The following is a 12433-nucleotide window of genomic DNA, read 5'->3' as shown; positions in this document are numbered from 1 at the left end:
TTCTTTGACTTCTGCTTTCGGAAGTACTTCCGGGCTTTATCTCCTTGGCAGCTCGGGCCAGGAGGTCCCTTCTGCACATTAAGCTGCTAGGAGGTTAAGTAAAGATCTAGGGGACAGCAACTGTTTCCTGAGCAGGGCAACAGATTTTGAGATGGCAGCAAGGGCAGGCCTCCACACTGGGGCCGCCCGGCCGTGTGAGTGGCTCTTCGGAGGGCAGAAGCTCTGTTTAAGCAGGGACCCGGGCAACAACTGCACTCAGATCAACCACATTTCTTGCTCTTTTCCCTAAATTCCTCAGGCCATGTCTATGTAAGCTCAGCTGGGTGGAGGGGAGAAAACGGACTCCCCTTATCTACAACCAGACAACCGTCCGTTCTTCTCAATTGTCTTTCCCCCAACCAGGCTCTGAGATGTAAACACGAACCTGTGAGGAATCTTATCTGACATGGCCCCACTCAGATCTGAGAGGCCAATTCTTATCCCACAGACTCACATGGTCTCTTTACATTAAAAAAGGGAGATGTGTGTGCTTCCACTCTACTTTCCATGAGGCACTCTGTGGTCCAACCCCATAAAAAGAAGAATGTTCCATCTAACTATAAAATATGAGAGACGCAATTTGGAAGCTCCATCTCTCTTTCTGACTAACGAGCTCCTGAACTGGGACAGAAGCAGCAGTGGTTTTACAAGAAGTTGCCCATAAAATTCAGCAGAACAAATGGTATTCACACCACAAAACCGCTGGTACGAACTTTAAGACAGAATCGTTAACAAATACCTACCAAGAGCAGCTCCATTTGACAGCACCAATAAAACAGGGAGCGGTTAAAAACAGCTCAAGCAGTTAGCACCAGTTAACAGATCTATTTTTCTCTTCTCTTCTTTATTTGTTATATAATAACCCCCCCTTCTTTCTCATAAAAAAGGCTCAATTTCCCCACTTTTCTGCTGGCTACTGGAACCTGTGCTCCGTGGACTGCAATTCTGAGACCCCCAAATAAAAGGCCTTTGTCTCTTGTTCAGTTTTACCTCCTTTTCTCAGGTGGCAGTGTTCAGTCTTATTAGAAACAGGCAAGAACATATATGAATAAAATCATTACACACTGGGACAAGTCTCTCCAAACTCTGAATGAGGGAGCTCCACACAAGGGGGAGTGGCAGGGGCAGGCAAGGAGGTGGCAGGAGTTGAACCCAGTAGGGCCTCCAGGTCAGATAAGGGATTTGGGAGTTTATCCTGATAGCTATGGAGAATGCCCTAAAGGGTTTTTAGCAAAGAGTGGCACAACTCGATTTCCATTTTTAAAAGGTTGTTCTAGGGGTGCCTGGGTGGCTCAGTCATTAAGCGTCTGCCTTCGGCTCAGGTCATGATCCCAGGGTCCTGAGATCGAGCCCCACATCAGGCTCCTTGCTCCGCGGGAAGCCTGCTTCTCCCTCTCCCTCTCCCTGTTTGTGTTCCCTCTCTCGCTGTCTCTCTGTCAAATAAATAAATAAATAATCTTTAAAAAATAAAAAAAATAAAAGGTTGTTCTAGATGCTGACCCACAAGAGTGGCAGCAAGAGGAGCAGTTAGGAGTAACTAGTCCTCAAGGGAATTAACTCATCTTTCCTGAGAAGCCAGTGATATCCAGCTCATCGGAAGAAAACCAGGACTTGCTCAGGGCAGGACAGAAAGAGGGAGACCATGAGGGTGTGACAAGTCTAGAGACCCTGATTACAGAAAGTCATGCCATCAGAGAAAACTAAAATGGAAAGGATTCTGTGCATACAAACCCTAAGTCAATAAAGCCCTAAGAATTTAAAAGAGTTAGGTAGTTGAGCATGGAAAGAAGCCTGAGGCCCACCTCCAGTGATGGGGGCAGGGAGGCTGCCCACCCAGCTAGCAGCAGATCTCTCACACCAGCTTAAAACAGCCTGAGGAAGGTAAGTTAAGCATTCGTGTTTTGTAATCTTGGGAATAAAGGAGCCTTCTTTCCATGCTTTGGGAGATGACACAAAGGTCAGTTGGCTGCTCTACTGAGCAGGAGTTTTCTGCTGAGCTCCTCAGACCTGAAAAGTTCTTTGTTAACCACTAACCTCAGGGTGGTTCCCACTAGAGCCCATAACTCATTTCCCCGCCCAACCCCCCACATTCCTGCATGGGGGCAGGGCCGCTGAAGGTGCTCCTCTGGCCACTTCTGCAGCGGCCACCTCTTCTCTGTCAGAGTTCACCGCTTAGAGTGGGCCAGATGCCAGATGGGACCAACATGGAGGAACCTGGGTGGCCCACGTTGCAGGGCTCCTACAAGGAAGGCTGGGGTGATGCCAAATTCCCATTCTGCTCAAGGCAGCACTCACCCCTGTATGAGACCGCCAAACCGGGGTGGGCCACAGATGAGCCGCTGAGGGGAGTCGATCTTCTTCAGGAGGTCATAAGAGAAACCCTGTATGATGGCCTGCATGTGTGAGGCACAGCGCTGCATGAACTCCACCATCTGCAACACACCGCGGAGATATTCAATGCTGCAGTGATCTAAGAGCTACCCTGGCCTTCAGTGGACCAGGAACACTCTGACCTGAAAGATCTGAGGAGCCAGGAGCCCCTGACAGGGAAATCTGTGGAAAGGATAGGGCCCAGGTGATTTTTTACAAGTGTGGAAATGTTTCCAGGGAGGTGATTTGGCAATAATTTCCTCCAACTCCCTGTTCCTCAAAAAGTTGAAAATAGAGCTACCCTACAACCTAGCAATTTCACTACTAGGGATCTACCCCAAAGATACAAATATAGTGATCTGAAGGGGCACAAGTACCCCAGTGTTTATAGAGCAATGTCCACAATAGCCAAACTATGGAAAGAGCCCAGATGTCCATCAACATGTGAATGGATAGGGGCGCCTGGTTGGCTCAGTCGTTAAGCGTCTGCCTTCGGCTCAGGTCATGATCCCAGGGTCCTGGAATCGAGCCCCACACGTCGGGCTCCCTGCTCAGCGGAAAGCCTGCTTCTCCCTCTCCCACTCCCCCTGCCTGTGTTCCCTCTCTCGCTGTGTCTCTCTCTGTCAAATAAATAAATAAAATCTTTAAAAACAAAACATGTGAATGGATAAAGATGTGGTATGTATATATGATGGAATACTACTCAGCCATCAAAAAAATGAAATCTTGCCATTTGCAACAACATGGATGGAACTAGAGGGTATTATGCTAAGCGAAATAAGTCAATCAGAGAAAGACAATTATCATATCTCACTCATGTGGAATTTAAGAAACAAAACAGAAGCGCGGAGGGGAGGGAAAAATAAAACAAGATGAAATCAGAACGGTAGATAAACCATAAGAAACTCTTAATCATAGGAAACAAACTGAGGGTTGCTGAAGGGGAGGGGGTGGGGGGATGGGGTAACTGGGTGATGGGACATTAAGGATAGCACGTGATGTAATGGACACTGGGTATTATGTAAGTGAGGAATCACTGAACTATACCTCTGAAACCAATAACACATTGTAGAATCCAATCTATAATCTATATGTTAATTAACTGAATTTAAATAAATTATTTTAAAAAGGAAAGAAAATTTCGTCCAACTCCCTCCTTCAACAGATGAGGAAACTGAGGAAGAAGGAGCAAAATTACTTGTCCAAGGCCAACAGCTAAGGAGTTGGAGAACCAGAGGGAGGGAATGGAGGACTCTGCCCACCTCCCTTTTCCCTCCATGTGCCCAGTATTGTACCTGCACTTTATGCTTTACATTTGTTATGTTATTTAGAGCTCATTAGAACACATCACACCTGCCAGTGTGTGGCCTCAGCAAGTTACAAAATGTCAATGGGCCTCAGATTCCCCATATGTAAAATGGGGACAATAACAGTATCTCCATGACAAAGTTGTGAAGATTAAATGACTTAATATTTAATTAATTTAATTCAGAACATTTGATGTGTAGTAAGTGCTAGTTAAGGGTCAAAATTACAATTATTCTCCCTCCTCACTGAATGGATGACCAAAAAGGTTCACTAGATTTGCCTGAGGTTTTATAGCTGTTTAACTTGCTTCAGCCCAGGCCTGTGTATCCAGTGCCAATGGCAAGGCCACTGCCAGCCCTGTGCTGTCCCCACGATCAGCCCCTCCCTGCCCCCTGGGCTCCTGACTCCCAGCTCAGTGCTCTGCCTCAGCTGTGGCTACAGAGCAGGCCCATCCTTACCGCGGTGCTGCGCTCCTTCCCTGCCGTCAGGGCCCAGGTCTGCGGGTTTCGACCCTTCTCGTCATGGAGTCGAAGATCACCCCCTGCATCCAGCAGTTTGCTGAGGATCCACTGATTGCCTGAAAATGCTGCTGCGTGAACAGGAGTGCTTCCATCGAAGCAGCGGCTGGAGGGGGAGGTGTTAGTATCAGTGTCCATAACACTCCTGCCTTCCGCAGAGTGGGGTGGGGGGCAGTCAATGGGTGACACAAGGCTCCCTTTCTACAAAGGCAACCTTTGAGAGGAGGATTATAATACCATTTGTGAGGCTGTGCCAACAGGAGCTTTATACACATCCCTTTTCCATCCTTACCTCTACCCTTCAGAGTGGTATCATGTTCCAGTTAATAGATGAGGAAACAAAAGGGCAAAGCTGAGATTCATACTCAGGTCTGGGTCTGGTTCTAAATCTGGTGTTCCTTTTCCCATTGCCCCTTGATACTGGCTGCTCTGAAACAATTTCTTCATGACTATAGTGTCCTGGGGTCGGGGTGGTGAAGCACAGCCCAACCAGAGACCATCCCTCTCTATCTCCCAAGTCCTACAGTGGAGGCCCGCAAAGCCCTAGCACCAGCAATCTGATTAAGAATCCACAACTCTGGGGCGCCTGGGTGGCTCAGTCGGTTAAGCGTCTGCCTTTGGCTCAGGTCATGATCCCAGGGTCCTGGGATCGAGCCACACATCGGGCTCCCTGCTCTGCGGGAAGCCTGCTTCTCCCTCTCCCTCTCCCCCTACTTGTGTTCCCTCTCTCGCTGTGTTTCTCTCTGTCAAATGAAAAAATAAAATCTTAAATAAACAAAATCTTTAAATAAATAAATACATAAAATCTTTTTTTAAAAGATTTTATGTATTTATTTATTTGAGAGAGAGAGAGAGAGAAACAGCACGAGAGGGGATAGGGTCAGAGGGAGAAGCAGGCTCCCCGCCGAGCCGGGAGCCCGATGTGGGACTCGATCCCAGGACTCCGGGATCATGACCTGAGCCGAAGGCAGTCGCTTAACCAACTGAGCCACCCAGGCACCCCATAAAATCTCTTTTAAAAGTCTCCCAGTTCCAGACCCCTAATCCTCTTGCTCAAAGGCAACTACTGTTACATGTTTTTGTATGCTTTCAGAAATGTTCTCTGCATATACAGGGAGGAATAAGAATATGCTATGTAAACTGTTCTGCATTTAAGTTTTTTCACTTAACTGTGTCTTGGAGAAATTTCCATATGACAACATGCAAGCCACCTCCATTGTTTTTAACAGCTGCATAGTATTCTAATGTATGTACCATAATTTAGTTAATGAGCCACTGGAATATTTGTCAAAAATACAGAGTGTCAGAGTATACACCAGACTAAATCAGAATCTGCAAGCATGAGGCCCAGGAATGTGCACTTTTTACAAGTTCCCCAGGTGATGCCAATAAGGCTGGCCTGCACCCACTTGATATCATTGTGAGCTCTCTCCTACTGGTAGTTCAGTCTCCTATTGCACACTGCACTGTAAGAACCATAATATCCTCCTAGAGGTTGAAACTAGAGGCCTGCAAGAGTGATTTGGCAACTCAGAGGCATGTTTTATTAGGCTGACATAGTGTTTTAAAAAGGAATCTAAAATAATGGACAAGGGATACATGGGTGGCTCAGTAGGTTAAGCATCCAACTCTTGATCTCAAGGTTGTGAGTTCAAGCCCTGTGCTGGGCTCCATGCTGGGTGTAGCGCCTACTTAAAATTTTTTAATTAATTAATAAAATAAAATAAAATAAAATAAAATAATGGACAATATTTAACATTTGGAAAATTTCACATTAAAAATTGGGATTTTCAGGGGCAGCTGGGTAGCTCAGTCAGTTAAGCCTCTGCCTTCGGCTCAGGTCATGATCTCAGGGTCCTGGGATAAAGCCCCACATTGGGCTCCCTGCTCAATGGGCAGCCTGCTTCTCCCTCTCCCCCCCACCCCAGCTCATGCTCCCTCTCTCTCTCTCAAATAAACATATAAAATCTTGGGGCACCTGGGTGGCTCAGTCATTAAGCATCTGCCTTCGGGTTAGGTCATGATCCCAGGGTCCTGGGGTCGAGCCCCACATCGGGCTCCCCACTTGGCAGGAAGCCTGCTTCTCCCTCTCCCATTCCCCCTGCTTGTGTTCCCTCTCTCGCTGTGTCTCTCTCTGTCAAATAAATAAATAAAATCTTTAAAAAAAAAAAAAGTAAATATATATATAAAATCTTTAAAAAAATAATATTGGGATTTTCAGCCTCTTGGGAATTTAGAAGATCTGGCTTTCCTGGCTCCCTTTCCTACCCAGGACCAACAAATGCCTAACCCTTCTTAGAGAGAGCCTGTGCCCATTAACTCCACTTGGTCCCACAGGCATCTGACTTTTTGAGTTCAATAGGGCTGTGCCATCACAGCATTTCCTTTGAGCACTTAGTAATCCAACCTCCCCCCAGAAATTTCCCTTCACTTTGATCAAAAGATATTTTTTAAGTCACATGAAAATGGTCCTATCACAAAATACAAAGCCAAGGGGTTTGCCTTCCCCCCTTTGACAATGTGCTTTCCTACCTCCCCCTGGCATTATGGGGACTTCTAAAAAAGGAAAGTCAAACTGAGTTCTTAATGCCTGGGCTCCCGGTCTCAGCTCTAATCATTAACACACCATTATAGGCCAGTCACTTAAATTTTCTGGGCCTTAGCTCTCCTAACCTGGAATATTAAATGTTTGAATGATTTGATCTTTAAAGAATCCAGCTCTAAGCCTCCACAAAACAGACATAATTACAGATGACTGGAAAATGCTGCATTTTTGTTAAGAACTCCAGGGATTCCCAGTGTGGCCTCCTACCACACTGTTACCTGCAAACAGATGAGCCAGCCCTTTCTTTCTGAGCTTTGAAATTAAACATTAACACAGGACAGGAGAGTATATGTGAGTCTAGAAGGAAACAGCAAAATGTCCACTGTATTAATTTATATCTGGGTTACAGAATTCTAATGTCAATTGGTGTTTTTTCTTTGGAAGCTTGCAAGTTTTCTCCCACTAAGCAAGCAACCCTATAAAAAACAAAAAACAACCCCCCCCAAATCTTCTGATATCAATACTTTTTCTTTTTAAAGTACATTAAACAGGGCCTCCTCGTGTAAGATGGGAATGTTACTTTATGATGTTTATGATTATATTCTGGAATTCCTGTGGAAATCAGCTAGAATCATGTAAGTGTTCAAAACCTGTTTCTGGTTCTGTCCAATAGGAACTGTAAAAGTACCTGCTGTCCCCTCCCTCTCGAGGAGGTGGTTGTGAAGATCAAGTGAGCTGGTGCCTGGGAAAGCCCTCGGAAGAGCAAAAGTGCTACACTGTTCCACATTAAAAGTTGGGCGAACTATTAAACTTTTGGTCTTTTGGACCACAATTACAAGAGCAAGGCAAGTGATCCTGAGAAAATGATGCCAAGTATATTATTGGTTGGTGGGTATGTTAAACTGCTTAAGTGAATAACCTGGGGTGGAAAAATGCAAATGATACTATTTAATAAATAACAATTAAGTTCCCCTTATTTTACTGGACTTAGTAAAACTGCTCAGAAAACTTCATTAGCAGTTAAAACTATGTTTCAACATAGCTATGCAACTGTATTTCAGTGATATAAATTAGTAATTTTAATTATCTTCTCAAATTGTTTTCCAAACGCCCCAACTCATTTTAAAAGCATACTACTAACCATATCATTATACTTACTGATTTGGATCTGATCCATATTCCAGCAGAACATCAACTAATTTTGTAAGGCCTAATAATGCTGCAACGAAAAGTGCAGTCTGGCCCAAGGAGTTAACTGCATCAACATAAATTCCTGCAAAGTAAATGAAAACTTAATATATGTATCAGGAAACTTCCTAAAATAAAACTACAGAAGTTCACGTTAGAACACAAAGTAAAATTCCTTTACACAGTACTTTCTAATATAAACTTCTTTCCAAAAAGAGACACACCCACATTTACTCATCAAAAATACTATTGACAAAAACTCTAAGAAAAACCTAAATAGAACCTAGTTTAACCAATTAAAAGCAGTTTTCTACTCAGAATTCTCAACCCAGTCCCGCCTCAGATCGCCGGTTGGTTCGACTTCTGCCTTTCTACTCTCCCAGAAACTAGTACACTAATAAAAAACACCCAATTCTCTTAACAAACACCACAAAAAAACCCATTACCCCTCTTACCCAAAACAAAGCCGTAAAAAACACCAACTGCCAACCCCCCCAAACACAAAACAAAAAAATACCATACGTAATTCACCTCTAATAGCACCCACCACAATACTTCAAAAACCACATATGCTGTTTTGTACAGACATAAACAACGAAACCACTCAGACTGCATTCTCTCCCTCTAACTCCCCAAAAAGAGGAGAAGAACGATCATCAATGGCAATTAGCAGTTGTAAACAACGCCAAACGCCGTTTTCACGCTCAGAAGAGAACACTACACCTCCTCCTCGTGGTTTCGGGTACTCTACACATTCAGAGAAACTTCTCTAGTAACGAACTATAGAAATGATCCCTGAAAGTATAGTCTTAACAGTACCATTCCTAACTTTCCGAAGTGGAAGAAACCCACGTACATTTTACCCATGGTGACTTTATTTAACGTCACCATTCTTTCCAAATGTATATTAGCATGCATTTCCCAAAGAACTGTTCCATTACCAAAGTTCGACAAAGCGTTTTTGAACATAATGCGTTTCAGAAGACAGTTCAAGTTATCACTTAATTAACATACGGCTGATAAACAGCCAATCGCACGGCATTTTTCCCACTTACCCCTCCCACCTATTGCCCGGCAATTCCGCCTCGTCAGTTTTACGTAGACCGCTGACGACTACACAGCGCGCCGGAACTCCAGGACGTGTTTCAGTTTAGACCGACAGCAGAAGCGAGGAATCCTTTCTCCACCCCGCCCCCTCGAGAAAAACGGAAGTGGATGATGAAACCGATGACCTAAGCCAAAGAGTTTTTGCAAAGCACTCCCGGTTATTTAAACTTAATCCCGTGATCTAAATACCAGCCATATCAATGTTGTGTGTGTGTTTTTTTAACAAATCAAGGAATTTTTATTTACATAAAAGGTGTTTAAAGAAAACAAAATACGTAACTCTGCTTAAAGTTTCAGGAGCTCTCCGCTCTTGGGCCAAAGACAAAACTCAACATAGCTTATCAGGCCGTCCATGGTCTGGCCCACACACCAACTCTCCAGCCTTACTTTGCACCAAGTTCCCTCTCACTTCAGCCCTACTGAACTTCAGCTCTTATGCTCACCATATTCCCTTCTGCCACAGAGCCTTTGCAAAAGCTGTTCCCTCAGACAGAAATTCTCTCCCAATCCCTTTCCCAACTTAACTGCTGTTCATCATTACGACACATCTGTCCAAGTGTCATTGTCTCAGGGAACTCTTCCCTGACCTCCTTAACCAGAGCCAACATCTTCTCTTGAGTGATTATTTGATTAATGCCACTCTTTGCATGAGACTGTCTGGGAAGGGCAGAGACTATGAAATGACCTTGTATACCCACAATATCCCAAACACCTGGTACTAAAAGAATAAATCCAAGCAAAGGTGTCCAGTGCAGAGAACTGGGTAAAATAGGAGTCCTTAACATTGTCATTTTAAAGCCATGGGGGTTAGTGAGTCACAAAACATTCTACCTAAATAGACAGTTGAGGATGGAGCCCTGAGGCCCACTAACATTTTAAGGGGCAAGCTGAAAGGACAAAGCCAAAAAGTAGGAAGAGAAGGAAACCAAAAGAGGTAAGAGAAAAACCTGGAACAAATGGGTCACAGTGACAAGGGATAAGAGTTTCAAGAAGGAGGATCAGTCAACAGCATCAGACTGGAGAAATCTAGTAAGAAGGATCAGTGTTCTTGATGAGAGCAGTGCTAGTGGGGTTCACATTTCTTTTTTTTTTTCCAAAGATTTTATTTATTTATTTGAGAGAGAGAGAATGAGCGACAGAGAGCATGAGAAGGAGGAAGGAAGGTCAGAGGGAGAACCAGACTCCCTGCTGAGCAGGGAGCCCGATGCGGGACTCGATCCCGGGACTCCAGGATCATGACCTGAGCCGAAGGCAGTCGCTTAACCAACTGAGCCACTCAGGCACCCGGGGTTCACATTTCTTATTGCTCAGGTCTCCCTATGTTACAAGTATTTGTGGCATGTCTTCTTCCCTACCAGACTATCTCCCCTAACCTTCAGGGCAGAAACTGCCAATTTCTCTCTCTTCAGTGCCAGGTAAACTTACTTGACCTAAGCAAGCCTAAGCGTAGAGAAGAGCAGCAAGAACAATGTGGGAAAACAATTCTCCATGGATAGCTCCTGTGTCTCCCAAGTCAGGAAAGTAAGGCACTAATGGCCCTGGGTTCTAGACTATCTTTTTGAAGATGTGTGTATACTAAACTTTGGAAGATAAAGTATCTTTCTTTAGAGCAAAGGGCAGGCATGCTCACTGTCCAGTATAATAAAGATAACAGCTTCTTCTGGAGCAAAGGTTATACTGTCCATTATAGAAGATAAGCTCAGGGTGCTTCTGCTGTAAAGCAACCCACCACATGTGCAATGTTATATAGCTCTTTGCATGGCTCTGTGGGAATTAGGGCTTGAGGAACCAGCACCAAAAAAGCTAAAAGTCTAACTACTGCTGTTGCTATGAGTAATAAACTATCACTCAATTCTGTGACCCAGGAATCTCCTGTCTTCTGCCTGCTTCCATACACCTGATGCAGCCTAATTTATAAAATCGCAGATTATTCATAATTCTGGTTAGGAAGGAACTACAGTTTAGGGTAGCAGACTGGTTAATCCCTGGAGTTCATGAACTAAAAAATTAAATCAACCAGGGCCTCCAAAGGAAGCACTTAGGGAGGCACTGACCAACAATTCTTGAGAAGATACAGATGGCTGCAGAGAAAAATAGTTTGAAAACCACTGTCCCCACAATTTACATAACAGCCTTTTAGTGATTTCCTAGTAGAAAACATTTATTCATTAATTCACTCATTCAACAAGTATTTATTTTAGGCCAGCCCACTGTGGCCATGTTGTGACTGATAAAAAGATGACCAAAATAAGTCCCCCGAGAAGTGACAAAAGGCAGCTTTGACATGGTACAAAGATTGAGTAAAAAGGTCAAAAGACCTGGGTTCAAGTGTTGGAGTCCCAAAGACAACCCTTTTTAGCCTGGAGCCTCCAGATGGGTAAGTCATCTAATCTCTGGGCCTCCTAGGAAGCAAGACCGGATATTAATAACGACGTGTACCAGGCACCATTCTAACGCAATCCTCAAAACAGTACTGTACAACAGGAGGAAGGTACTAATATCACTGTTTTGTGGACGGAAAAACCGAGGTTTAGAGGGGGTGAGTAATTTTCCAGAGATCACACGACAATCTGGCTCCGAAGTCCCTGCACTACAACATATTGTCTCCCTCTCATCCTAATTCCTCAGGCTTGCTGCTCAGAATCGCCGAAAGCTTTAGTCACTAAACAATGCTGTCCACAGCATTAAACACAAAGTGGAGATAAAGTACTAATTTATTTTATTTTATTATTTTTTTTTTTTCTAAAGAAAGGCAGACTGCCACGTGCAGCGCCTCACTTGGATGTGTCTGGAGTCTTGGAAGCTTTACTACCCTATGTTCTCCTACAAATGGACCTTGAGAGCTTGTTTGGAGGTTCTAGCAGGGGAGCGCAGTTACTCGTATACCCTTCACCGAAGAACGGTCCTCCTCCCATCAGGGAAGGTGGTCCTCTTCGAAGGAGCACGCAGCTTCGGGAGGGACACACATGGAGCACTGAGGGAGGAAGGCGACACCCGCCTAGCCAGCCAGATGAGCCAAATCAACCCTAGCGATCAGTGGGGTGACAGATGTCGCAGCCAGATCGCCCTCACATTCTAAAGTATTAATTTCTGAGAGCAGGAAACCTAGATAGCTTTGGGAGAAAGTGGAATGATGGGGTGTAAAGGGAATGACAGGATAAATAATATGTGTATCGGAAGGATGGATATTTCACCCTACTCTGCAATATTCAATAAACCAACATAAAATGGTGCCTGAGTTGAAATAATGGGGGAAAAAAGATAAACTTGAAGCTTGAAAAAAAAAAAAAGAGAAAACATTCAGAACTGGAGAAGAGGTGGGAAAACAGACACCTTCCTAAGTGCAGTTAGGAATGTG

At 44.3% G+C, this 12433-nt stretch overlaps 1 protein-coding gene and 1 non-coding gene across 36 annotated transcripts in view; both read right to left on the bottom strand.

Moving 5' to 3' along the window:
* Positions 1-8919, bottom strand: part of TEX14 (testis expressed 14, intercellular bridge forming factor) — a 74290-nt gene extending 65371 nt beyond the window's left edge. For 29 of the 35 annotated variants that reach the window (XR_010408608.1, XR_010408607.1, XR_010408606.1 and 26 more), the window contains exons 1-4: positions 8500-8789; positions 7939-8053; positions 4176-4449; positions 2335-2471 (exon numbers count right to left, since the gene is read on the bottom strand). Coding sequence is in view for 19 of the 35 variants with exons in the window: in XM_064582948.1 (XP_064439018.1) it covers positions 2335-2471; positions 4176-4373 (335 nt within the window). In the remaining 16 variants the exon portion in view is untranslated. Of the gene's footprint in view, positions 1-2334; positions 2593-4175; positions 4450-7938; positions 8054-8499; positions 8790-8824 lie in introns of those variants that run through there. The other 6 variants (XM_064582937.1, XM_064582939.1, XM_064582945.1 and 3 more) reach the window with 6 other exon arrangements.
* On the bottom strand, positions 8568-8779 carry LOC123854844 (small nucleolar RNA U3). The gene has a single exon (XR_006793397.1). It is a non-coding gene; the product is annotated as a small nucleolar RNA U3 (small nucleolar RNA).
* Positions 8920-12433: the final 3514 nt, after the last annotated feature.

This window comes from Mirounga angustirostris, unplaced genomic scaffold, assembly GCF_029215605.1.
Source record: "Mirounga angustirostris isolate CCGP_5_RB_7025 unplaced genomic scaffold, mMirAng1.0.hap1 SCAF_17, whole genome shotgun sequence".
Lineage (NCBI taxonomy): Eukaryota > Metazoa > Chordata > Mammalia > Carnivora > Phocidae > Mirounga > Mirounga angustirostris.
The sequence above is the reverse complement of the archived record's forward strand: the minus strand, read 5'-3'. Positions and strand labels throughout refer to the sequence as shown.